This window comes from Haliaeetus albicilla, chromosome 24 (genome assembly GCF_947461875.1).
Source record: "Haliaeetus albicilla chromosome 24, bHalAlb1.1, whole genome shotgun sequence".
In the NCBI taxonomy this organism is placed as follows: domain Eukaryota; kingdom Metazoa; phylum Chordata; class Aves; order Accipitriformes; family Accipitridae; genus Haliaeetus; species Haliaeetus albicilla.
Window position 1 is genome coordinate 2,931,702 of NC_091506.1, and position 26,958 is coordinate 2,958,659.

At 41.4% G+C, this 26,958-nt stretch overlaps 2 protein-coding genes across 8 annotated transcripts in view; both read right to left on the reverse strand.

The window, feature by feature from the left end:
- LRRN1 (leucine rich repeat neuronal 1) overlaps window positions 1-26,958 on the reverse strand; it is a 467,756-nt gene that overhangs the window by 310,748 nt on the left and 130,050 nt on the right. The gene's annotated exons all lie outside the window — the stretch shown is intronic.
- The window catches only part of LOC104320855 (contactin-4), a 348,268-nt gene that overhangs the window by 23,324 nt on the left and 297,986 nt on the right, over window positions 1-26,958 (reverse strand). For all 7 annotated transcript variants that reach the window (XM_069811811.1, XM_069811804.1, XM_069811809.1 and 4 more), the window contains one exon: window positions 18,366-18,493. In XM_069811811.1, the coding sequence (XP_069667912.1) occupies window positions 18,366-18,493 (128 nt within the window). The remainder of the gene's footprint in view (window positions 1-18,365; window positions 18,494-26,958) is intronic.

Sequence of the window (26,958 nt, forward strand, 5' to 3'; positions counted from 1 at the left end):
ATTTCTTAACAGAAAATTTTGCAGCACTTACAGTGTCCTCTGGTGTGTACTATGGTAGTTCAGCCTAATAAAATGTAATCTTATTAAAAGCAAAAGGGACACTATCAGTTTAGAAACGGGAATTTAGGCCTGAGAGTAAAGCCACTTCTCCGATTTTAGAAATATATGTGGTTAGTGGTCTAGATCTTTCCATGTATTCAGGCAGCACCGATCTTTGGCAATGAAGGCAGTGATACATGGCCATGTATTTAATGGGGATTAAGGAAAGGAGGGGTGGAACGTTTGACCTTTCCTGGAAGAGTGGAGACTCTGATTCAGCAATACACACGGTTGAGCTGGGCATTTAGGACATGCTAAAATTGCTTTCCTGAAAGAGGATCCTTTTCTTGCAGTTTACTTGGCTTAAATCTTGCCATATCAGAACCACAGCGGTGTGGGGGACATGCAATTATTTTTAGACAGGTGTTTCAGCACATCGCCTGAGCCCCTTTCTCTTAGGAAGCCTGTTTTCTTTTAGTGTCGGCAAGGTTTTTTTAAGAGGAGAGTTTAGATGTTGTTCCTTGTGACTGCACTGCTAAGTAACCTGCCCATCCAGCTGCTGAAGATTCCCTTTCAAGAATGGCAGTTTCCCCTCAGCTTCATTCACAGCTGAACTGCAGTCAAGGTACAATTTATTAACATATTTCTTAAACTGACATTGAAAAAGAGCTTCCCACAGATTGAAAACTGTCTAAACTTGATGTAAGAGTCTCCCTCCCAGGAATTAATGCCTCCCACCTCCCAGACAGGGACCAGGCAGTCAATCAAGGGATTGCATTTCTGCATAGTCAAATATGCATTCTTTGCGTGGCTGAATAATAAATGAAAGCTAATTTAAACCTGAAAACACATTAAAAATGGAATTGCATCAAAGGATACTGGGGAGGGATGTGCCATTATGGCAAATTCAAAGACAAAAATATATGAAAATATATCCACTCCACTGAGAGTACAGTGTTACTTAAATAATAAGAGGGCACAATACTTCATTTTAACCTCCATTTTACCTAGTGCAATGCAATCTTATCAAATCAAGCTCTCTCCATACAATTCTGACAAAGAAAATCATATGTAATGGGGTCTGGAAATGACAATCAAATCTGTCACTCACAGAAATTTGCACTTGCTCTTTATAGCAGCATGCAACAGTGCCTGATTACACTACAAACCCAAACACCCCCTCGCTATCTCTTTGCATTTCAGACTAAAATGAAAGCCACTTCACTTCAGAGGTGCCTTAAATGAAATCGGTATATTTGACAAACGATTGAACCATTTGTGACACACTTTATAGATAACCCAGTGAATTCAAGGTGTCACCTTTTGTGGGCTATTGATTGCAACTAGCTGATATCCGTCTTTTCAAGTATGGAATAATCTACTGTCATTGCAAAAATGATGGCCATCTTACAGAGAAGGTTAATCAGATACAGGAGAAATCATATCTAATCTTTGATAAATTGCAAGTCACTCAAGGATCAATCACTGTTCTCCTTGTAACACAAGCCACAGGTAATTGTGCAAATGTAATGCTGTGCAGTTTGCTGTGCAGCCCATGTACGCAGTGGCCAACAGCATTTTGCCCCTTTGAACAGTTTAGCCTGCTGAGATGGTTGATTTATGGCGCTTTTAAATATGTTTTGATTAGTAATGACCATAAATAAAAAATTTTCAAAAAGAAGCTGTGCAGCAATAATACGATACGCAGGCATTCAAACTGCAAAATTATGAAGTGACTGGCACAATCTTTGCATTTTTATGGTACAGTATATGTTTTAGGTCTCTCCTATCTGAGTTCTACGTCTATTATCTACACCCTCCTCATCAGGACCAAGACGTTAGGAATTAGCTGACATGCAAGACTAAATCCCAAATTAAGAGTCATTAGGAGTGGGTGCCTCTTGAGCTGTCAAACTTACAGAACAGCATGAAAATCACTAGCTGGACTTTCCAGCTTCCCAGTGAATGATCCATAGCTTAATCATCCTTACCGTCATCCAGATTAAGTCTTGCATGTGTCATCAATGTCTTGGGATAAGCTAGTCTTGGTGTACAGGTCATTTACCAAGCAGCCCAAGACACATTCATCCTCCCAAGTACCTGGTGTGAACACAGTGCATCACTATTTGTACTGGTAAGGGGAACTGGACGAGAGCACCTACTGATACTTCAGAAAAACAGGAAAGGTTTTTACTACTACATTAAGAAATTGGGCAAATTTAAGATTATTCTATTTAATTTTCAATGTGTTTTAATTTGGTGAAAATAAACCTTTGCACTAAACTGCTCTATCAATGTATTTACCCAGAGTTAGTAAAACCCACATACATGCTGTAATACAGGTATCTGTATAAATACCATTTTATACAATAATGCAATTTGCAGGAAGACACAATACATCCCGCTTCTCAAAATTAATACAATTATTTCTCAGTTATACACAGTACCTTATTATTATGATCAGACTATATTTGCTTTAGAGCCATACACACACAGACATAGAGGATGTCACAGTATCATTCTGGTACATACCTACCTATAATCTAAAGTAAATTTATTTTCATTATTATATGCATGCGTGGCTGTGTATGTTCACGGATGTCCCTAACTTACTTCAGGCACTATCTTCTTTACGTTGGGATCTTGGCTGTCAGTTGCTGCAGTAAAAAATACAGACCTACAGCTGCCCTTAAGCTGCATTACAAAACCAGCCGAAGATAAGCACCTTCTTTCACTGTCATTTGGTCAATAATCAAGGCCTACTACAGTCACTTTTGTATTTGGTTTTAGGGATTTTTGGCCTTGCTTTTCCTGAGAATTTCAATTTGCTGCAGAATAAGAGCAGCACTGGATCTAAAATTTTACTTTTGTGATATGAGGTTAAAGATCTTGCTGCAATTAAAAAAGGAATTTAGAACATGCAGCAATTTTTTTTCATGATTTGCCAACTTCGCTGCTTGGCCCTTGTAGGACCTGTCTTACGGACAGTGACTGGAGAGACTTTATAAAGGCCAGCACTTAGAAACATAACTTAGGTATCAGAACTAATAGTTATATTTGAAACTACGAGCCCTATGCTGCGAGTACACTGAATACTTCCACTGCTAGCTAGGTTTGGCCAATGTATCCCAAGGGATTACCCTGCACGCATAGGGAAAACTCTTACATCCACAAAAGAACAAGAGAGTGTTGTCGTTGCTAAATCATTTTCATCCATTTCCTCCAACTGTGACTTTCTTGGTTATGGAGGCAAAGAACTGGGACCTACTGAATAAATGCTCATTATTAAATGAAAACAGCACTGAGGACAATTTCAAAGTCAAACTTCTGCCATTTAGCAGTTTTACCACTTCTCAACCCTACTTTTAAAATACACACCCATTCCAGTTCAGCAGGTTCTCTGCTGCTTCCAGATGCCTTAACCCTTTGGTTCGGTGGGTCTGTGCTGTTGAGCTCTAATGAGCAATCACGACTTACTCCCTTACTCTAACTTTCCTCATTTTTAATATACAATTCCTTTTTGCCCTTCATCCCTCCACCTCTTGGCAGATAAAAAAAACCCAACAAACAAACAAACCCCAAAATTCTTGACAGAAAGGAGGCTATCAACATTCACTCATTTTAGTAAATACAAAATGTATTTGCTTATTATAGAGTTTGAATCTCCATTGGAGCACAAAACTCTATATAAAGACCCAAGAACTACGTAGAGAGTTTCCCACTGGAACTCATGGATATCTGTCATTAGGAAAAATGACCACCTCTATTTTCACCATGGAGTGTCCATCTCCTGCTGTTATTACAATGGCTTATCTGCTGGGCAGGTTGCTGTACCCATTCCATGAATGCCTTCAACTGAAGTATTTCTCTAAAGCAGCATCTGCTCCTACTATTTTATAATTAGAATATAATTAGTGGAAGTTCCCACATATAGCTCCCATAGAGAAATGACTCTACCACACAAAAGAAAGATCTAAAATTCCCAAGTTACTTACAATCTACACTAAAAAGAAATCTGGGCATTTCTCTAGTGCCTCAGGAAATGACATCCAGACAACAAGACATAATTAAGAACTTGTTATGCATTGGGCAGGACAAGGCATGACAATCTGCAGGCAGGTACGGCAATCAATTATGCAAATAACTTTAAAACATTTATTTTCAGTTTCAAAAAAAGCTTTTCAGATGTCCTCAAATAAAAAAGCCAAACTTTTTAATAAACTAAACACTTAGAAAAAAATCATTGCTGTCACAGGTAGCATCCAATATTCTTCCACTTGAAATTATTTTAAAACAAAATTGAAGTAACTGATTAAATAAAATGTTATTTCAAATAGAAAATGGATGCCTCTAGTTAATAATTACAATGCTGAATTCTTATTCAAGCTGTACATATAAATAACAGAAAAGTTTAAGTCTATTCAGCACAACTTGTGGAAAGTATAAGTTATCCAAAAGTACCTGTAAGTTTAAGTCAAAAGAAGAAAGCACAAGAGCACTTACACAAATGCAGCTACAAACCTCAGGAATTTACAGGTATCCAAAGAACTGAACCAGGCAACAGAGAGAGGAAAAGCGAGAGGGAGGGGGCAATTTTAGCTCTCTTTAGCAGTATTCACAGAGGGAGCGTATCCAGACCCGCAGGCTTGCTCGTGGCTCCTGCTAGGGGCAAGCACAGCAGGGGAGCCAGCCTGTTAAACACTAGTTTGAATATTTAGGCTTTGAATCACAACCAAATGCGAACAATTAAGTTTAACAGAATTCCACTGAAAAGAGAATTAGATAAGCAAAAGAAGGGGAAGAGTACAGAGTGAAGAGCAAGGCTGCTCTGTGGGTGAAGGCCAGCACGAGCACAGACCTCAGAGTGCGAGGGAATAAAATGAGCTCTCCTCCTTACTTTCTGTCGAGCTTGAGCAAGTCATTAAAAGTCTCTGCTGCCTTATTTGCCCAGCCTATAAAATGGAAATAAGACCTTCATTATAAACTGTTTTGTCTTCTTATACCACTGTGCACAGCGGACACTTTTATTTAAGATTTCTTCCTGAAACTCTGTTGAGACTTCCACGCTACCACAGGCGAGAGTGAAGCCCAAACACCTATTTCTGAACAGACCAAGTGACAGTAAGAACAGAACGCACAAAACAAACCTTGAAAAAAAGTTACCTGGGCCACAGAGGTCTAATTTGTTTCCTGGTGAAGGCGAGATGGTCTCTCACTGTCCTGTGCTCTCTTGCAAGGAAGTGACTTGTGTCTCCATGTTCTAATTAATTAGTGACACACTGAGAAGGGAAACCCTTCTTCCAAGGGATGTGCTACTGTTTTGCTCTCCTGTTGGTTAAGCCCCGGTACTGATGTTATGGGAAGGGGCAGGATGGAGACAGGATCACATGTGGAAGGAAACTAATAACCTGCGAGACCATCCTGTCATTATAACTTGCTCAAAATCCCCAGCTCCTACTCTACTGAATAAATATTCAACACAGAGCATCATTAAAAAGCATCCCTGACATTTCTCCTGTTACATGGCATTTTACTTCAAATTAGCCACGATTTTTTCTTATGTAAATCACTTCGAAACAAGAATCAAGCTCTAATGTGCAAAGATAGACAGAGAGGAAGAACAACATCGCATGTCAGCATGAGCATTTCTCCATACAGCCTGGTTTCAGTGATGGACAAGTTTGGCCCCGAGCACACAGTTTTCCTAGGGCTTCAGCCACGGTCCACAACATTTCTCCCTGACACTCCCACTCGTGGTTGTCTGCTGCAGGGAATGATGTTCATCTTCAACTGTACCAAATAGTTTAGTTACCAGGACTAATGGGTTCAGGCTTGGATTTTTACAGAGACTTTCTACTGTGTACTTAGACACAAAAGGAACTGAAATTTTCAGTGGTGAAATACTCTTTCTAAATAAACTCTAATAAAGATTATTACTGACATATATTCGCAATGTAGCTAAAAGAAAACGCAGCACTAAAACTTACAACTTTGATCACTAGTTCTTCATGATACACTTACAAACTTCCAACATACTGAAAGCAAAATTCGTATTCCAGAGGTGTGTGTGACAAAGAAAACCAACCCAAGCCATGGTGAGTCAATTCAGTGACAAAACCTCTTTGTATTTCAGAGTCAACCTGCTTTTGAGTCATCAACATTTGTATTCACGTCATATTCCCAAATGACTGGCTTGAGCACTGCGATACAGCACACCTAGAACTTAACCTATTCGGTGGTGTCTGAATAAATTCTCTCTGTCATCATGATTTTGGGATTAAGACAAGGAACTCTAGTCTCCATATTAACTTTGATGGGATTGCTCATAATCTTACTTAAGTTGCATTAGGAGAGGGAAAAATCAGGTCCCAGGAGTCCCTAATATTGCAAGCACCACCTCATCATGGTTCAGCAGTGCTTTAGTTACCCTCTGATGTGTCAAACCCCATCACTCCTAGTCTTTATCCATGCGCCACTTGGCTATTATTATCTGATAAGCAACTTTGAGTAATCTGTTTGCAATCCAGCTAGGCTCAGGGAGAAAAAGTCACAACAGCTCAAAACCTCAAAAGTTTGGTTCTGCTAAGCTGCTTCCAAAAACGCTTCTGAGAAAATACACAAAAGGACTGATATTTCCCCAAGTACTGTCCCAGATTCTTTTCTTCAACACTCTTACACTTTTTCCTCCTACGACAGAAAATGTGCTCTCTAAACACTTCCTCTGTATCTTTGATGTTAAAAACGTAGCCTTCAGGCCAGTCTGTTCTTAGTCGCTATTTTCAAGGATATAAAGTTCTTAGGATAAGAGAGTCATTATCACTTTCTCCCTTTATTCTCCCACACTGCTTCCTTCATCTTTACCCGAAATGGAGATTGGCAGTCACTTTCTCAATGCATGTCATGTTTAGATCATTATCTCCCCTATCCCTAACTGCACAGTCAGACTGAATTACTTCAGTGTGGAGAGAAGTGGCTCTAGGGAGACCTGCTCCCACCTTCCACAACAAGACCGTACATCACAATGATCTGTTTTCTCTCTTGTATTGTTTCCTCTTAGAGTATGGCCCCAATTTACCCGAATTTGTGGGATTCTCATGAAACTCATGTCTGGAAGATCATCCCACTGCATGCTTTGGAAAAGGACAAACTATGTGTCCTCCTTTGGGATGAAGATCAAACTCATAATGTTAATAGACTTACAATGCAAGATCTTCTTGAGCAAAGAAGAGACAAGGGATTTACATCCCACAGCAGTACAACCGTCACATTTCATTTTCTAGAAACCAAAATAGTTCCATGAAACTAAAAGCTCGAGGAGACAGATCTTCCACTGCCGGGAACTCCTGCTAACTCCATTACGACACACAAAGCTGCAGGAACTGAGATATGGCCCCTTATATCCAAGCCCGGCTGGGCTCCTTTCTCCTTACGTAGCCCGTAAGTGTGCAGAGCCGGCAGCACAAACTGTTAAACCACCAGAGCTGCTGGCACGGGAGACGTCTGTCCACTCAGCTACGTCCAACTGACGGACTCTCTCCAGCACTCTTCTGGCTTGCTCTGCGTGGCCATGCTGCCTTGTGAACCGGGTTGTACCATGCTGGCTCATCCTACAGACCTCAGCTTTTCCTGTTTCTCATTGTAGCTCTTCTCCAAGGGCTAAAGTAATCCTCTGCAACAGCCAGGGAAATGGATGGAAAACATTAAGTTGAACACATTACCTTTCTTATGAATTTGTAACTGTCCCCAGTCTGATAGTAATTTCCAGTTAACAAGCTCTCGCTAGTCTTCACTTATGAAATTAACCACTGGATGAAATAGTTTGTTGCTTATGTTTTCTATACAACCACATACATAAACACACAAACATACAATCAAATGCACTACATTTATTTTTATTAAAATATCTATCAGAAGTCCTTGATCTGTGGTTTCATTTTAACTATGCTGGGTTTTCATTTGTATTCAAAAACTGAAAAATATTTTAACCTTTCTGAAACGGATCATGTTAAAATAAATTGAACCACATTGATGAAAAGTGTTAATTAACCTGCTTTTGTCTCATTAAGAGTCTGTGTTTAACCTACAGGTCATCTCCTCTTTCAGCTGATGTATGGATTTGATCTTCAATGATGAGCTAAACAACCCAATCTCCTATTGATGCCCGAGAACTCCTGAACCTCTTGCTTTTTTGGGAGAGGACAAGAAAATTCCTAAAAAGAAAGTGCTAAGCTTTTTAAGGAATTATTCTAAACCTTCTTTTATGGCAGGACAGGTTGCAATAATGCTGACTCTGTGTGCTGGTTCTGGCTGGGGTAGAGTTAATTTTCTTCGCAGTAGCTGGTATGGGGCTATATTTTGGATTTGTGCTGAAACAGTGTTGATAATTCAGAGATTTTTTTTTTTTTTTTTTTAGCTACTGCTGAGCAGTGCTTGCCCAGAGCCAGGGGCTTTTCTGCTCCTCAGCCCACCCCACCAGCGAGGAGGCTGGGGGGGCACAAGGGGTTGGGAGAGGACACAGCCGGGACAGCTGATCCCAGCTGATCCCAGGGATATTCCAGCCCACAGGACGTCATGCTCAGCAGATAAAGCTGGGGAAGAAGGAGGAAGGGGGGGATGTTTGGAGCGATGGCGTTTGTCTTCCCAAGTCACCATTACTTAGCGTGCTGGAGCCCTGCTGTCCTGGAGACGGCTGAACACCCGCCTGCCCATGGGAAGTGGGGAACGAATTCCTGGGTTTGCTTTGCTTGTGCGCGCGGCTTTTGCTTTCCCTATTCAACTGTCTTTATCTCAGCCCACGGGTTTTCTCACTTTTACTCTGATACTCTCCTCCTTCCCACTGTGGGGGGAGTGAGCAAGTGGCTGCGTGGGACTGAGCTGCCGGCTGGGGTTAAACCACGACACCCTGCAATACATTGCGGGTTTAAGATAAAAACACAGAACAAAAATATGAATATTTCCCCTCCCCCCCTCCAGGGTATACAGACATAATGCTTGAACTTTTCTAAAACCAGGTTTTTTTTTCCCACATTATGTGCTGAATCAGGTATATTTATAAGCATCAGCCACTTGTCCTTGTCCTGACTTCCTTATCTACCTGTGCAGCTATCAGTTTTAAGACCCCTGATGTGCCTGAAGGTTGGCTGGGGATTGGAGGGACACAGAGGAGAAAGGAGAAGGTGGTACGGAGGGAAGTGGGGGCAAGAATCTGCTGCATTTACCATTATCCAGAGCAAATATTTCACACCAAATGGCACCCTCTACATCAGAATCAGATAGGCAAAGTACCTGGAGAAGCTGCTCTGTAAGAATCAATATATTTGTATTTCTGCTTTTAAAAATATAACTCTAATAATGCTAGAGATAAGTCCAAAATTGGCAAGAGAGATAGGCTGAAGATCTATGCTCTTTAATATCAAGCTCTTCACCAAGATAACTTTTATCACATTAATGGCAAAATCACACTGATTGTAAAACAGCCAAAATGAGGCAATTAGTAAGGCCTGTGACAGCCACAGAAAACTAAACGCACAAGGTTTTCAGTGCAAGCCAGATGGATATCTTCAATATATTTCTTATTGTCTGCTTGTGGTAATATGTTCAATTAAACTGAATCAGTACTACAGAAGACCCTTTGAATTGCCTGAAAAAAATTAATTGTCTGCTGCAAATTTAATGAAGCTTAACAGTTGTATTATGTTTACAAGTTTTATTTGTTATGATCAGTAAGTGTTTACAAGAAAAAACCCTAACTTACTTCATTCAACTAGACCTAAGAGCAAACCACCGGTACTTTACAGCTTGTTTCATTTACATGTGTCTTTGCCATTTACTGGTTTCGTCCTTAGCAGCTGACCTAATTTTTTTATCTCCCAAATAAGAAACCAACAGCTCTTGCTGTGCTGTTCGTTCGCGAGTTGTTGTGAGTTAAGTCTCACTCAAGAGTTTGACCACAAACTAGTGTTACGACGTGTCCCCAGAGGGGCCGATGGAAATGTCCGGCCATGGGCTGGTCCCTCTGACGCTTGCTAGGATCCTTATCAACGCTCGAGCAACGTCCCAACCTTCCCCAGCACAATGCAGCCAACACGCCATGGCTGTCATGTTTGACAAGTTCACATCAAGGAAATCAAAAGCAAAAGGCACGTCTGAGTAGACCCAAGGAGGGATGGCTTTGGGGAAAGCTTGACAGCAGATGAGGCATCTGCTTCTCATTTTGCCACTTCTGTAATCTTGGAATAATTACAACCTTTTTGCTTCAATTAACTGTCAGAAAAATGGAAATGCTGACATGATATGCAGCTATTTCATTTTCCCTAGGGTGCTTTGGGGCTGACCTGATTTTTCTGATGACCTCAGGTTCTCACCTGAACGGAGCTGGGAGAAAACCCAAAAGTTTACCAGACCGAGGTGTAACACGCGCAGAGGAGATGCACCTGCCAGCTCTGAAACACAAAGGCGAGCTCTTTACAGCTGCAGAAGGCAATTTGGACAGGCATCATATAACAACCTTGACTGTGGTTTGCAGTTGGAAATAAACATGGAAGTTGCCTGAAACTATAAAATACTTGATTAAGCTTTCTGTTTGAAGTGCCATATGGAGAAAAGCTGCAAGGACCCTGAGGTATCTACTGGATACCAGCACCATCACCAGCTTCTACCTGAAGCTTTTCTACCCAGGCTTCGTTAAGGAGATCCAGCAAAGTGCAGCCTGCAGCGCTGGGGCTACCACGGTTGAGGGGAGGGAGGAGTAGATGTGGCGGATGCACAGCTCTCTCATTTATAATTGTGCCTTTCACGCGGTGCTTTGGGTCATAATTTTACTTAAACCTAGCAAAAGACCCTTAATTGTGTCATAGAAATAATTGGTGTCAGTGGAAATAGTCCAATTAGAGCTGAATATATTCCTTTGCAATTTTACGGCCAAAGATTATTGCTTTCATTGTCAATTGTTAAAATCAAGCATTTGCTACTGGTTGTGAGTTAGAAGTCAAGAAAGATTTTTCAAACTTAGAAGTAAGTTTTATTTCCTGAACATGAGAATACAGCAACACGTACTCATGAATAAATCAGTGCTTACATAACTCTACGGTGCGCTCTAATCCTTTTTTGCCTATAAAACCCTGATTTAGAGATTCTGGAGAACAACAGTTTGTACTCTAAATTGACTTTTTCTCCCTGAAATTCTTTAAAACAATGCGCTAAGCCTGACAAGGAATATTCATTTATGTCTGAACTACGTATAAAAACTGTGTCCAGCAACTACTAAAAAAAACTTTAACAATAATGAAACTTTTTTTAACTTCTTCAGAGTTCTGAGTCTTTCGTAAGTGTAGAAAATCTTGGCTTTGATACTGGCTGAACACACACCTTGTGTGCTATCCAGCATAATTATAAAAAGCCCATAAAATATGGACAGCCCTAAAGTGCTGCTCTGGGATTATTACTTTAAACTCTGCCTCTCTTTTTTAAATGATATTTTGTGCTTTCAACACCAGGTGTCATTTAACCAGGTCCTTTCTTAAGGGCTGAGGCGTAACCAACATGAATTTAAATTAGATTGAATTGAACTGTGAGGAAAGAAAAATAAAGACCTTGCATGACCTTAAACACTGCTGGATCAAAATAGACCTCACAAAGAGTGACGGAGGGGCTATTCATATTTCAAAATTACTAACCACTAAACCCATGACATACGGACGGATGGTACGGAAAATGCCCGCAATAGCTTTCTGGGACAGCTTTCCATATGAGCAAAGAAGCAGCAATGTATCTGATGGGGGAAGAATCAGGGAGGTATATAGAGGGTTTCTGGTAATGTGGGTAGTGCTTAAATTGGTCAACAGATTTAAGTATCTGCTGCATTTTTCCCCTGGTTAATGTAAAAAACCCCAATGTCTTAATGTATGGCTTACTCTCCCTCTTGGGAAAAAAGTTAAACCCCCACCCCAAGGAACCGATATTCCAGTTACTCCAGTTACTCAGAAGTAGTCATGACCTAGTTGACAACAGCTGGTAAAATCCATGGTGCTAGAGTTATTTGTATTCAGTGATTAAAAAAACAAAAAAAAAGGACACTCATGAAAATACACACACTCCTTGCTGAAAGATGAGCATTTTGTACAACTGCAAAGTAAAACCATTACACCGGTCCCCTGCAGCCAGATCCATTCAGAGCACACTGTAACAAGGAGAAACACTTTGTTAATGCACGAAACACCTCTGCAGAGGTCAGTAGATGTATTTCAAAAAAGCTACATGTATTTTTGACTAAGAGAAAATCAGGTTTATTAAACACCACCTTTTTTATTGATGGAGTCAGCAATGGCACTATTTGACAACTAGCTCTCTTGTAGGCAAGGCCAGCATTTGCTGATCTCAGTTGTGCAAATGGCCACAGTGTTAGATTTAAGGCTGGCACTGAAGCCACAGCAGGTGCTGAAGAACTCAGTCAGCAACGGTAGCTCTGTTATGCAGAATCAGTGTCTGTGATAATGGAAATAAATTATTTGTAAGTATAAACCAAGATATAAATAGACACACACACCATCCTAATGGTGGAAATAATTTTGTAAGGAACACACAACTGTGATCTAAAGCTTGGATGCTAACACTGGATATTCGCTCTGGTTTCAGTTTATCTATGAATATCCAACAAAAAAAACCTGAAGTGTGATAATGTGTAAACATTTCCAAAAGAATAAAATAAGTCTCTGAAAAGCCATGAGGGATCATTCAGACTGTATGATTTTCCATATGAGTTTGATCTCTCTATTTTGTGAGTTTTGGTTTTTAGACTACTATAACGTAAAAATGGGATTAATTTAAAAGTCTGCCCGGACCCTTAAGCTTATAAACAAATAATACATTAAAAAAAAAAAAATCAAACTGAAGGCATTACACCGAGTTGTCTTCAACACAATTATGAGGGGTTATAATGAGGTCTTCAAAGGTAAAAAGAACTACAAGCGATTGAAACTCCACTCCTGCGAAACTCAACAGCCGGTGTTCCGTGAGGAGCACTGCTGGTGCACACACATCTGTGACCAGCCTCTGTGCCGTTCAGCTTCGGAAGGCTGATGGGTACAAAGGTATCAAAGTCACCTCAGCCTAACCGAAGAACATTATGCACAAATAGAAAAGGAGGCATAAGCAATTCCGTTTGATTGCATGTGTGCTCGTTAGCACATACCAGCTTACTGTATTATGTGGAAATTAAGCCACAAATGACTTGAAGAAGCCCTGCGCCATGCGTTATCAGCCACGTTCAAAACAAAACTTCTGAAACATGCAATAGCAGACAGATGGTCAGTCATTAGAGAGCGATGTGTCTCCACTGGCGCATACCTGTGGAGCTGGAGAACTAAACTCCTTTCAGTTCTTTACGGGCAGCATAATATTCATAATCTCTGAAGATGAAAAAAATGTTATTCCTTATCTACTAAAACAATCCATGGTAGTATAAATTTACACTAGCCCCATGGATACAAGGCAAGCACAACACATTTTCTGAAGAATGTAGTTCAATACTGATCAAGTGATGTCTAAACGGAGACCGACCACAGATGGCAAGATGGGCCAGGAAGACCATCGCATCCCCCCGACACTGTTTTTACAGAGTATGAATGCTGTGTCCATGCTGATCAGTATAGTGCTGCCCCTGAACTATGAGCCCAGCTACTTTTAAAGGTCTAGAGTAACACGGTAAGAACTGCAGGTTTAAAGGTAGTAACATCTGAAGTCTCTGAAAAGTTATCTGATAATGGGCCAGAGTTTACAGTATTTAATCAATCGTTTCAATTTTAAGTGCAATATACCAATTCAATGTTCACACAAAGGAATAGGCTTGGAATGGAAAATATGCAATTTTATAGAAAATAATTTGGATCACTGTGCTGGACAAAATCAAGACTATCAGTCTATTCAAGCATGAAGAAGAAATAACCTATTGACATTATCTTTGTATTCTTTTTCTGCTAAAGTGATACGGATACCAGCTAACAAAAGTTCTCTTGCTTTTACTGCCTTGAGCCCCCCATGACAGTCCAAACGAGACGAGCTAATGGCAGTAGGAAAATGTTAAAGGTGCATCATAATGAAACAGGCAAATAAAGTCACCAGAACTTGCCCTTGTCAGAGATGCAACAATGTGACCGGAATTGCTGTACTTCCCGACAAGAACAGAAATGTACAGAATCTACCAAGCATTCGCATGCTGTTTCCGTCCATTAACCCACAGAAGCAAGAGGACTGGAAAAGCCTGGATCATCCTGGTCTACCATCAAAGGCATCCGGATAATAAATGGTACGAAAAGCCGTTTCTGGCAAGCTGGAGTGCTTTAAAACCCAAGAGAATCTCCAGTGCCGGACAGTCCCTGCCACCACTCCTCCGTGGCCAGTTCCATGCCGCACAGCTCCAAGCACAGAGGCGGCAGCAGCCCGGCTCACATCCGCAACCGCTCATCTGCCGGAGCACGGCACGGCGCTCCTGCCTGCTTGGGAATTACAAAGGACCGCACCACGAAGCTACGGGCTGTGGAGTCAAGCTGACTGATTAGATTTATAGATAGATTTATATAAAAATGCGTATCTGTACACGTAGGTAGACGTGTAGCTCAGAACACAGGCGAGAGGAAAGCAGATGTTTGAGAAGCAGCCACGCGCGTCTACGGTGGGTGCCACAAGCCATTCACCTCCAACGTCACAAAAGCAAAGCTGGCCACAGGCTCATCAAGATATTTAGTGTGTCTGCTGGGAAACAAGCTGCCTGACGAGGATTTTCTCATTCTGTGAAAGAAACAGCGGCAACACACTATTGTCATCTGCGTTCCTGTCATTACCTTGTTTTCGCTGCTTCTTTCACACCTAATGCTGCCCAAGAAACTTCATTTGGGTCTTAGTCATTGCACAAGCTGGGACGTTAGCACCAGGAGCCTCTGCTTGCACTTCCTATATTCAGAGCTTTTATTGCAACATCTTGAAATTAGTTTTCTATTTCAGAGCTGCTGCTGTATTAGCCAATTTACATCACTGCATTAAATACAAATAAACTCGTATTGTACAGTCTATGCCTGTTTACACTATTTGTCATTTAATCCCTGGTACTTAGAAAGTCTATAGTGTTTCTGTATGTTGGAAGACTGAACATTTAGCCTCAAGTACAAGAAAAAATGGGAAAAAAAAGATGGAAAATTAATATTTATATGCTACATGTAAACACACACCTTGTTTTGCGTAGCTCTGATCACTGTCTGAGGGATTCTTCTCTATCCTTATGAATTCAATCTTGCTTTTTAATTTAAAGGTCAAACAGTACATGCAAGTTTACAAGATTTCAGGTCTCAGAGGCCAGAGAGGTTCTCACGTAGCACCAACCAACAGAACAAACCCAAACTACAATCTCACTGGTTCGCAAAACCACCGAGGTTCACCAGTTCTGACAACAGCATGTTAATACACAGCCCTATGGGCACCCGTCAGAATTTCATATTTTTTAAGCTGTCTAGTCATGCATAATATGAATATTTATTCATCCCTCTCTGGTTGTTTGCCAGAGATTTATTTTAAGCTCCTTGGTTCTGGTGTAACAGATATTCTCCTCCTCCTCCCATCCTTGCCTACACTATCTTTGACACCGTCGGCGTCTCTCCCCGAGAGAGAAAGAAAATTAAAAAAAAAAAAAGAAAAAAAAAAGAGAACCTGCAATGTTAATGGAATAACACAGGAAGGTTAGAAAAAATATCTTTTGACCTTCACAGTTTTTTACTCAATGACGTAAGATGAGTTAGAAAAGAACATAAGTATATCTTAAGGTCAAAAAACTCATTAGCTGATAAATTAGTCTTTTTGTACACTGCAAAACTGAGTTAAAGTATTCGGTCATATTTCCATCAAAACTTGCCGATGTTTTACTTAGGGCAGAGAAACTCAAGCATTTCAGTATAAAATACAGTATTTTACACAGTTCATTTGGAGTTCAGAATAGTTTCTGCTCTTTTATACTTTTTATGGGATAGACTTTGAAATTGCATTTCTCAGTTTGCTGTTAATATCCACATCTTGGGCTTAAGAGTTTATTCTCTGCTTCATGCACATGTGTCACTCCCATTAATGCTAATGGAATCGAGTTAAAACGGAGCACTGAGGGAGAAAAAAGTACTTGCTAATCCTTTATAACCTTACTGCAAAGAAAAGTGATTTGTAAACCACGTGAACCCAAAGATCAGGTACAATAGCTGCTGACTATTGTGCTCGGAGTTACGGGCTATTCCTTGGGTACTGCGAGGAAGAAAGGATAAGCCATGAACTACAGAAGCATGACTCTTCAATAACAGAAACGAAACACACTCCTATTTTCAACGATTGGCTTTTTTACGGTGGTACACACGATCCCTGGACTGCAGACCCCGATTCAACCCCCTCGGTGCCTTGCAGCATGCCGAAAACCAGGACGACCTCAGCTGTGCCCAGCCTGGAGATGAAAAGCCGGTGCCTCCTGCTGCGGGCAGGCACCACCCTGCTGCAGTCCCCGCGGAGTCCAGGGATGGATGTTCGGGCTGTGTTTTGCATTTGGCTCTCCAGTTTTGCTCTGGGGCAGACAGTAGCTGATCGACCCTTTTAGTAATAGCCAAGGTCTTTTATACCTTGTTTGTTTTCCCTGAGCAGTGCTTTCTTAGCTATTTGCTGTGGGTGCCTCCTTAGGACAACACAGATTAAGAAAAGGCAGAGTCAGCTCATATACAGATCTAACGCTGATCTTGTCTCCATTTTTGTTTGCAGGGATCAACATGGGCATGGGCAAATGCCGCACAAGCTGTTCAAAACAGCCCCAAACCTGAAGCCCTTATTGATACCCTTGGTGTCAATAAGCTGTAGCAGAAGATATGAAAGGATAACGCAGCCCTCCACCCTGGGGCTGCACCGTTGGCCCCTTGGTGTAAGGGAAGCAGAAGGGCCGAGCACGATGAAGCCCGACCTCAGAAACACCCCATCTAACTATAAGCACCTGACTGGATAGCTAAGGTAGAGGCAAACATTTTGCTCTGAGAAAAACCTGCTGCTGTACCACCGTCACCAGCAGTTTATAACTAACACGGGCTCACCAGCTTTATCAGCACTCGCTTGATCCTGACGTTACTTGCTGAAATGTGCTCCGACTATAAAACCCACGGATTAGAACTTGCATTGAAACATTTTAAAGTATTCCCTACATACCATAAAAATAATTGATGGGGAGAGCCTCTAACCAAATACTATCCATCAATGCCAATATATGGGAGAATTAAAACTGACAGCGTTAGAGCTTTGTGATTGATTTATTGCTTTGTAATCAATCTTTCCTGATTTGTTATCCAATATAGGTCTTTCCCCAAATAAGAAGGGAATAGAGAGTGATTATAAGTGTAATAATCTAGGTATTCATTGCCTATAATAATTTATCAGACATCGGACTACTCATAAGCAGACCAAAAATTAAGACATTTGTCAGTGTCTCTCATTGTTTGTCAAATTATTAAATATTTTTGTCAAGCATTATAGCTTTTGCTTTTGAAAAGAGTATATGACAGAAAAATTCTGAACACACATGAATAAACACTTTGAATTCCTGAAATGCAGAAATTGAGCCCTGGGTAAGAAATAATGAAATTAAATCAGAGTTTGTGCATCTTTTCAAAAATTATGACATTGAATTGCAAGGGTGAAACTCTTGCATCATTCTGCAACAAGACAAGATGTATTAAAGAGTTCAGAAGGTTTTAAAAAAGATAACAGAAGTTTATGAATAACAAGAATAAATGAAGTTGAACTACGTAAGACATGTTTTTAAAGGACACCACCTAACCTCAGTATGCAGAGCGCAACATTTCTCCACAGGTACGCCATGGCTTTATGCAAGTCCTTTGCAAAACTGAATCTTAGGACAGAGCTGGCTGCAGTGACAGCAAATATTTCTCAAGCATGATTACTGGCCATTGCTGGAAACAAGTCATACAACGATATGGACCATGGTCCTGGCTTTGTGTTACAATTCCCATATCACTTGCAGTAAAATTTTAAACCACATGTGAAAACAAACACATTAACTTGCTGTAAGCACCATCAGTCAGTGTGACCACAGACATGTCCTTGCTGTTAACATCACCTCCGACCCACGAGGCTCGGCAGGTTTCTGAGACGCAGGAGAGCCTGACTGCGACAGACGCTTTAATCCCTCTGGGCTCCACCCGCATCAGCATCAAAGGGGAAAGGTGCAGCATGCGTGGGGCTGCTTGGGATATTCTTAGAGCTAAGATGGAGTATAATTCATGCGCAATAAAAATTGCAATTACCTTTCACAACCAAGCTGCCCGTGCTGCTTGCTGTCCCAAAGTGGTTTGTTGCCACGCAGGTGTAACTTCCCGCGTCAGATTTGGTGACGTTGACAATCCGGAGGCTCCCATCATCCAAAACGGTGATTCTGGAAAGACAGCAGACACAAAAGTTTTATTTTTTTTAAGTCAACATAAAACTCTTTCGAGTCTGTATTAATTATTGATGGTTTGAACAATAGACAGTCCGTTGCACGTTACAGAGGGAGTTCAGCTGACAGAAATCTCTTAGGACGCAATTCATAAATACTGAATGCATAATTTACATGAGTTTTCCATGTCTTTACTCGAGGGCAACTTTAATTTACACACCAGAAGCTTGTACAGGTTTTACATGCGTCTGTACTTTGATATTCAGCACTCACCATGACAACCCTTGCAACATGTGGTACACAGGCCACATCTGAAAATCTCCACGCTAGCTGCTTAACAATGTAAAAGCTTCTTCCGAACAGATGCAGTGAAGCAGGTGTTTCATTGCTGCTTTTTTCAAGAAGGCTGATGGCTTTTCAGCAAGGGTACCATGCTGCCAGGCTTCCCCGCCGCGCTCTCCACCTCTCTGCCTGCAGCGGGGCTTATCTGCAGTTGCACTTGCAGGTTAAAAAAAATATATATATATCCTATTTGATTCCCATCCCCTCCTCACATACACACTCCCTGTCAAAACAGGGTTGTTATCTGCAGTGGTACACCTCTGTTGGAAGGTGGGAGGCAGGCGGGGTTGGCACATTAATTCCTGGGGTGATCCCCAGCCCCTCCTCTTGCACAAGGGCTGCACTTCAGGCTTGCCTTGTTCTTACAATTAGCTTTGCCTCCTGCTCCAGTTTCTTCTGCTCTGCTCTCAGTCAAGAACAGAAAACCTGATCCTGCCCAGTAAAGCCCACTGAAACATTAATGCCTTGTGCCCTGTGGAGGCATCATCTAAGAAGACTCCAGAAAAAACTTTCCCCCAGCTTAACATCACCTCTTTTAGCAGAATACTTGGTTGTCTGCTCAGTGTCATGTCTTGCAGCAGTCTGCTTTCTCCCCTTCAGCCACTTTCAGCCCTGCATTGAAAATCTTACATTAATGCCTGCTTTCTCCTGCTCAATTATTTCCCAATTTAACTCATTTGAAAGAAAATGAAGAAGCCTTCCTGCATCCTTAACGCCAATCAAGCTCTGTGCAACCGGATTGAGAAATTAGAATGAAAGAGACTGAGCAAACAATACTTGCAGCACTGCAGAAGTGCTCAGATGGCACTTCCCACCCGAGAAGGCTTTAAGAAACAGACGGCATGAATCGGCACGAGCCTTTTCTTGCAGCCATGGGGCAACACCGAGGCAGCTGAATAAAGCACCCGTGTGAGACAAGGCACGAACACCAGTGCAAAGGACACCTGCCCACGCCAGCCGTGGAGCTCCCCAGGCTCCTGCCAGTTGCAGCCACTGGGTTGAGCACTGTCTCCAGTGGGACTCAGGAGACATCATGTCACCCAAGGGAACCGGTGTGGGTGCCTTTTGTCACGCCGTGCTCTCTTGATGGGCGCACATGGGCTACTCAGTCCACATGCATAGACTTGCTTTGAAAAATGGGACAGTCCGACTGTCTTTACAACGACGGTACTGAGCGAGGAGGAGGAAGACGGTGCAAAGTGCTCCGACAGCAGCCACCAAATCTCTATCCTGGCTACCCTCTCCCTGACCTGCTCTTGCAAGCAGCACACCACCGCACAGGCCAGCTGCAGAGACCAGGGACAGAGGTTATATTTCACACATCAGTAGCAGTGATATTAATAGAAGTTTCTCAACTGGCTTATAGGTCTCCAAATTGTTGCAGTCAGTAACATTCACTACTGTAATTTATTTTTGCAGGAGTCCAGTGCCATATATTTGCTTCTGTAGCAGTTGCTCCAGCTCGATAATTGGAAGAGAGTAGTATATAGCTACTTGTCTCTTATCTTCACTACTATGTTGGCACAAATCAATGCATGTATTACATTAAGTGTGCACTGGAGGACAGGACTTGCCACACTGGCCTCCAGTGCAGGAGCCTGGGCAGTGGCAGCACCAGGAGCTCCCAAGGAATTATTTACTGCTGTTATCAATTTCAGGTCTTCGGAAACAATAGTGCCTTTCTGAAAGCTGAAGGTGCCCTTGGCATGCATTAAAATTCAAATCAATATAAACGACAGAACAAGCTCAGCAATATGCTCCAGCTCAAGCAGGACCACCCTGCTCCGGCACTGCCCCTGCCAGGCTCTGCACTCACTCCCTCAGCATTTTTGCCATCCCAAGAAATCCAGAAAAAAGTGATGTTTTAGGCTATTTCTGTACAGTTGAGATTTTATATTTATTTATTTATGTTTTATTTTTAGCCATATGGTTGAAAACTATTTACTGGATAATCTCTTCCATAGATCGTTTTAATTGTATCTGTTGATGAAGCCAGCTTAAATTTCAAATATTCTAATGCCTTTTCTGTCTCTGTCTTTCTCATGCTATCGGTTTCGTTCTAAGTCATTTTTATTGCTAATGTAAACTTAGTTTGTAGTTAATATGGACTGGATCGCTCCAGAGACAACCTTTGGATGAGGACAGACAATCCACCACCGGCTTTGGCACATCTTGGGGAGCTAGTGCTGTCTTTATTTCCTTCCATTTTGAAGCTGAAAGCCACAGCTGGCTGGCTTTACAATTTGAGCACGTGAGCATCCTTTAACTCTGGTAACACACTGCGATGAGTTCAGGCGGGACTTGCACCGAGTTCTCCAAACCCCGTCCCTGGAGAGTCTCCAGGCATGTTTAACTGTCCTCTGGTAACTAATGCCTTGCACAGTCCTGCAAACGACCAGCATTAAAACTGACAAATAACTGTGCAAGTTAACTGATTTTTTTTTTTAAAATAAATCAGACCATTAAAACCTTACTGTGACTCATTGATTAGGAGGCCTTATGGTTATGTGGCTCTTTTTGCTGAAGGTGCTTTTCTACGCTGAATGTTTCGTCCTCTAATTTGAATCCAATGTGTTAGAAGTTAACAAGTAATTATTTTAACACTTTGAAATTTGTTACAGTTAGTTGAGAAAGTAGGAAGGACTTTCACTGATTTTGCTAATTCACAAATTTTCTTTGCAGACATATCTGCAATAAACGAGAAGAGAGGCTCATTTCAGGCCACTGAGGGTTCTTAAACTGCTAATTGGCTTGAAAGCAAACATCCCTTCATCAACTCCTTTTAGCAGTTTGGTTGAAAAAGTTCTTTCAAGACACAAAATTCAAATTAAATGAAGCACTGTTTGGTATGCTTCCTTTCTCTTCTGAATGTTTTCTAATAAGATGCCTAGGAAGACATAAAAATAACCCACTTTTCCAATAAACATGTGTATTACTTCAGAACAAAGTGCTGGTTGCTGAGTATGCACCTCTTTAAACCACTACAAACTAAAAAAATGAGCTATTGAATGTTTTGGGTTCCCTGATACTACTAACCACAGCAGCAGTAAAACCAGCTAAAATGTAAATCTCTTCTACAGGTAAATGCAACTGCTCTACTGATAACCTGGCTCTTAGTCACTGCTACTATCACAGAATAATCAAAGAAGATAAAAATATCCATTTGGAAAAAAAGAGATGATATAAGACAGTTTAGCATCCTTATATAAAGAAAGGTCACCTATTTTAAACATAGCATTTGAAAGACAGAATCTGTTGGTCTGTGTTGTCAACTGGCAATTTGAGGTCCACAGAGAGCAGAGACACATCTGAAATTAGGAGATAAAAGGACTGTTTGTTTCCTAAACCAAAGCTTGGGTTCTCCCCAGGAAGAGCTGACCTTGTCAGTGTTTTGATCAAAACTCTTCTGGGGACAAGGGACCTTTAAAAATGCTGAAAACATTTCTCCCTAGCCTTCCTTGCCCATTTTTTTTTTTTTTTTGCCGCTGCAGCAGCAAATGTAAAAAGTTGCAAGCTGAACACTTTCCATTGCCCTAAAGCAGCCTTTTCCAATACCAATCGGCACACGGTTTCCATAGCAGCTTTTTGTTGATGCTGCATGCCCGACGACTGCGTGTGCCCTTTGCCAGCTCTGCAGGAATGGAAGTGTCTTAAGGCATTTGTCTATTTGGTTGGTGTGAACCTTGAAAAGTACATGAAGGAGAAAGATGCATCTTTATGGATGACAAATATCTAAGTGTATGCTACAGCTGCACAGAGCTCTGCTGCTATTCAAGGACACCCAAGCTACCTAGAAAGGACCCACCTTGGCATCACGGCCACATCAGCACAGCCCTCTGCCTGGATCGGTATAGCAATACTAACCTGCCCCGTGTCTCCAGCAACTGCTCGAAATGGCTTGGAAGAGGTCAGGCACACCTGGAGCAGTATGAGGAAAAATAGCAGTGCATAATCATTTCAGTCTGATCTATTAGCACTTATTTTTCAGCTCATGATACATCTGCCATACCTGTTAAGTTGCCCATCAGCAGGTTGTGTTACCTTCAACCCCGAATCGAGCACAATAGATCTGATTCATGTAGCTCACCACAGCATTCCCCACTGCTGGGCAGGATTCCCAGGAGCAGATAAATATTTCTCAGTCAGTAACATATGCATTTAGAGATAGAACACGTCCTGTTGAGATCAGTAAAAGTTTTATCACCGACTTTGTGAAAATAAGATCAAGCCCTTATTTGGAATATAAACGATGACTGAAAACTGCAAAACTCAGAGAGCACATCACATAACTGAGTATCAGTAACTAACTCCAGCCCAGCTCCAAGGAAATCTGACTTTTGGGTGTCTGACTGCATCACTCGCATCTACCAAAACGCGCCTAGGACCTACTGCTCGTGTTTGACTCTATGCTTTGACAGAATGTTTGTTTAAAAATCCCGGACTTAAAATATCTACTGTAACACCTTGCTCTGTTATTTAAAAGAAAATCTGTGCGGGTCCAGGAACCAAATCCATCAGCACTACAGAGCCAGGGCTTGTTCAACCTCACCTGCACCTTGCAGTGATCCAGTGAAAGCCTTTGCAGGGATGAGTAGCAGGTCCAGGCGCTAACCTTTTCATTGCAAATTATTTTCTAGCTCACAAAGCACACACATCGCCGACAGAAGATCTGTACCAGACAGATGATACTGCAGGTATCCCTCAATATATTCTTCTCAGCTTGCCCTCTATTTTTCTGTTCAGCAGATGGAAACACGTGGAATATGAATGGACTACAAATGCAGTGCATATGGCAGGTTGCGTGTGCGATGGTAACGGTTATCTTCCCGAGGGACGCAGCACGCAGGCGGGCAGCACGACTGTGGGACTGCAGATTACAGCTCCAATGTTTCTTTGGAGCAAAGTGCTCATAATTATAAAGTGACTTTTTTTTTTCCCCTCAAATGGTTTTATTAGCACTGCTGCAATGAAATAAGGTATGTTGTTTCTTATCTGATAATTTTAGCATTTTAATTTACGAAATACAAGCGTAACTACACTTCCTTTCACCGTTGATTAAACACATGCATCCAAAATATTTCATGCTTAGCCAAGTGAATATTTTAATTATTTTTTTTCCTCAGGAAACAATGCTTAGGATGTCCGATCCTTTTTCTATTACAGGGAGAAAAGATGTCTTAGAGTAAGCATTTAAATGAATGTCAGCTGGAAGAAACACACACTGAGTGCAATTTGAGATAAAACTACCATTGATCCCTTCATGTACAGCCTTTGTGGCAGTGGTTGACGTGGCTATTGAAAAGAGACTGTGGTGCCAGAGTTATTCTAAGAGATAATCCGTCTTCTGAGAGAGGATTTAGGTTAAATGTACCTGTGAAAAACAGTGTATTTCAGCTGACATGATGAATGGCCTATTGTCCATCCGAAGCCTTGCTTGGGCTGGGGGGGGCGGGTGGAAGCAAAGGAAGAAAGCAAAAGCACCAGACAGACCCAACTGCAATCTCAGCGGTGTATTTGCTCAGCCTTTTCCCATAATTCATAGGCAGGAATTTCTAGAGCAATTTTTAGCCTAACAGCAACTTTGCTTCATGCCTCAACTCTACTGCAAATGTAAATGATTCTGGGCCATTGCATTATTTATCAAATTATTTCTATTTCTATTGCATGTCTTTGTAGCAGTTTATTACCTTTTTAATAATGCTTTCCATACAATGAGGCAGAGACTGGGATTATTAAACGGATCTCATAAATGCAATATTGGCCATTAGGCTATTTCAGGAAAACATAGTGAAATTTAGAAATACTCACAGGTTTGGCTGAGAGGGAGGATATAGTGCTCAGAGCACAGCCCTCCCCGAAATCAGGGACACCGCTCACGAGTACTTGCTTGTCACTTGCAGAATGGGGTGGTTCGGATTATGGTCCACAGCTAATAATTTCTGTGGCCCTGGGATGCAGTCTTTGTGTGTAACTACAACCTTTACGTTGCATAAATAAATAACAGTAAGGTCAGAGCTTTCTGCTTCATAACATCAATCCCCATTAAAGTATACGCCGAGGTCAAAGCCAACTTCTTGGGGCTTCACTCAACACCCTTGACGGTCCCTGGTGCGCAGGGAGGAGAGGGCAAGGGGAGAGCCCTGATCCTAACCCCCACCCAGCACCTTGTCACGCCATCTGAGACTCCCCACCCTACATCAATACCGGCCCAAAACTCTCAGCATCCCCCCGTAAGCAGACAGGGCTTTCCAGGCTTGGGCTTCGCCCATGTCCTGTTACTCCAGATGTTTCTGAAAATGGGTGAGGAAGGGATGGTGTCCACACTGCCACCACCGTGGGTCATCAATATGTCCTGAGGGCTACGGTCAGGACAGCAACATGAGCAAGGATGGGACGAGTTGGGTCCGTGTCTAACAGCCGTTAGGATAAGTCTGAGCGAAACGCAGGATGATAACTGCTGTTAGATAGGCATTACAGTGGTTTCCATTTGATCATCCATCTAAACTCACAACTGATGTGGAGAGTCATACTGCGTAGGCAGTCTTCTACACATCTGCAGCTTCTTGTCCAGGACCTGTTAGTTTTGATTTAGATAACCACCTACAGCTGCTTTGGTACTTATTTGTCTATAACTACTTGTCTTTTCATGGTTCACAGAAAAGCCTGAGCTAATTTAGAGCCTCAGTCAAAGCCCATTTAATTTAGTGCATGTCTTTCTCTTGGTGAAAGCAGGCATTAGATAAGGCCTTCCTTATCCATGACAACTGGCAGGTCTCTTAACAGCAAACTCCCTATAATTAATTTTCAGGTAAGAACTATATTTGCTCAAAATAAACCGAGGTAAAACCCTGTTGCACTGAGCTCAGTAGAACATTTTCCACAGCTTTGCTGGAGATACATTTTAAATGGAGCTAAAGAGCCTGAGGATGAAGTGTTTGAACTCCTGAGGTTGTGTGTGGCACAACTACACGGGGCTGCTGGGGTCTCTGTCGTGGGAGTGCTTCTTGATCTGTAAAATATACATATTTTGTCCAAGGAAAAACACTGGCTGGAGAAGGCACTGAGGAACATCACCTTTGCACCATTTTTACTAGTACATCTGAGTCACGAAGGACACCAAAAGGTTTACTGCTAAATTACAGCACCTGTGAATTGGCTAGACATCTATGGTGCACAGAATTTGGGTTCATTTGGCATTTTCTGTCGTCTGGGCTTACAATAGGAAAGCACAAAAAATTAAAATGAATCTTTTGGAAGATCTTCCTAGGTAATAGCTGCTCTTACCTTGCTGTACTGAAAAATACGGAGTACTACACTGTTTTTTTTCTTACTTAATTCTCGATAATGATCTCCAAGAAAATACTAAGAACACTTCTTCTAGCAATGTGAACTGTTGTGTATAAATGTGTTCTCATTTTAGGCTTTTAATTTACAGGCTTGCTAAGTATGAAGAATTAAAGGTGAGGAGAGTATAAATTGCAATTCTTTCAGCTTATCATAAAAACCTCGAAATATTATTCTAGAGAGAGAAAAAAATAGAGCATATTTTGCTCAGATAAATATTTTTGATAAAGTAGTAGAGGCCCCTTTGGCAACATCAAACAACATAACTCCACTGAATTCAGTATCAGCTTAAACCAGTCATGGATCTGGCATCCTAAGTTCTCCCACAATTCTCTTTTTCAACAAATTGTTTATCTGCAATGATGGAACAGTCCAAATAAATAATATTGCATCCAGCCTATAATAATATCTATAAACACAAAAGCTGTGTTTTGTCATCATCCTCCCTTTTGACTGTAAATTTTTAAGACAAGTCTGGAAGTGCCAAAACCTCATCCCGAAGCAGTGGGGCGGCAGGAGGGAAAGAAGGGAGCATTTACAGCTATTAGAGACTTCATGTAAATTGTTTAAAGATGCCTAGAGTCATAACTCAAATGTAAAAATATCCCTAGGTTACCTAAGAAGAACAGTTCTCTACAAAATATCTTTCTTAAGGGATGCTGGTAACAGGAAGAAACAAATGAAAACCAAACACAAACACTGCTAGGGACCCTGAAGGAAATGAGTAGGCTGTGGTGAATTTCAAATAATAGAAACCTTTTGCCTTCTCTCCCTTT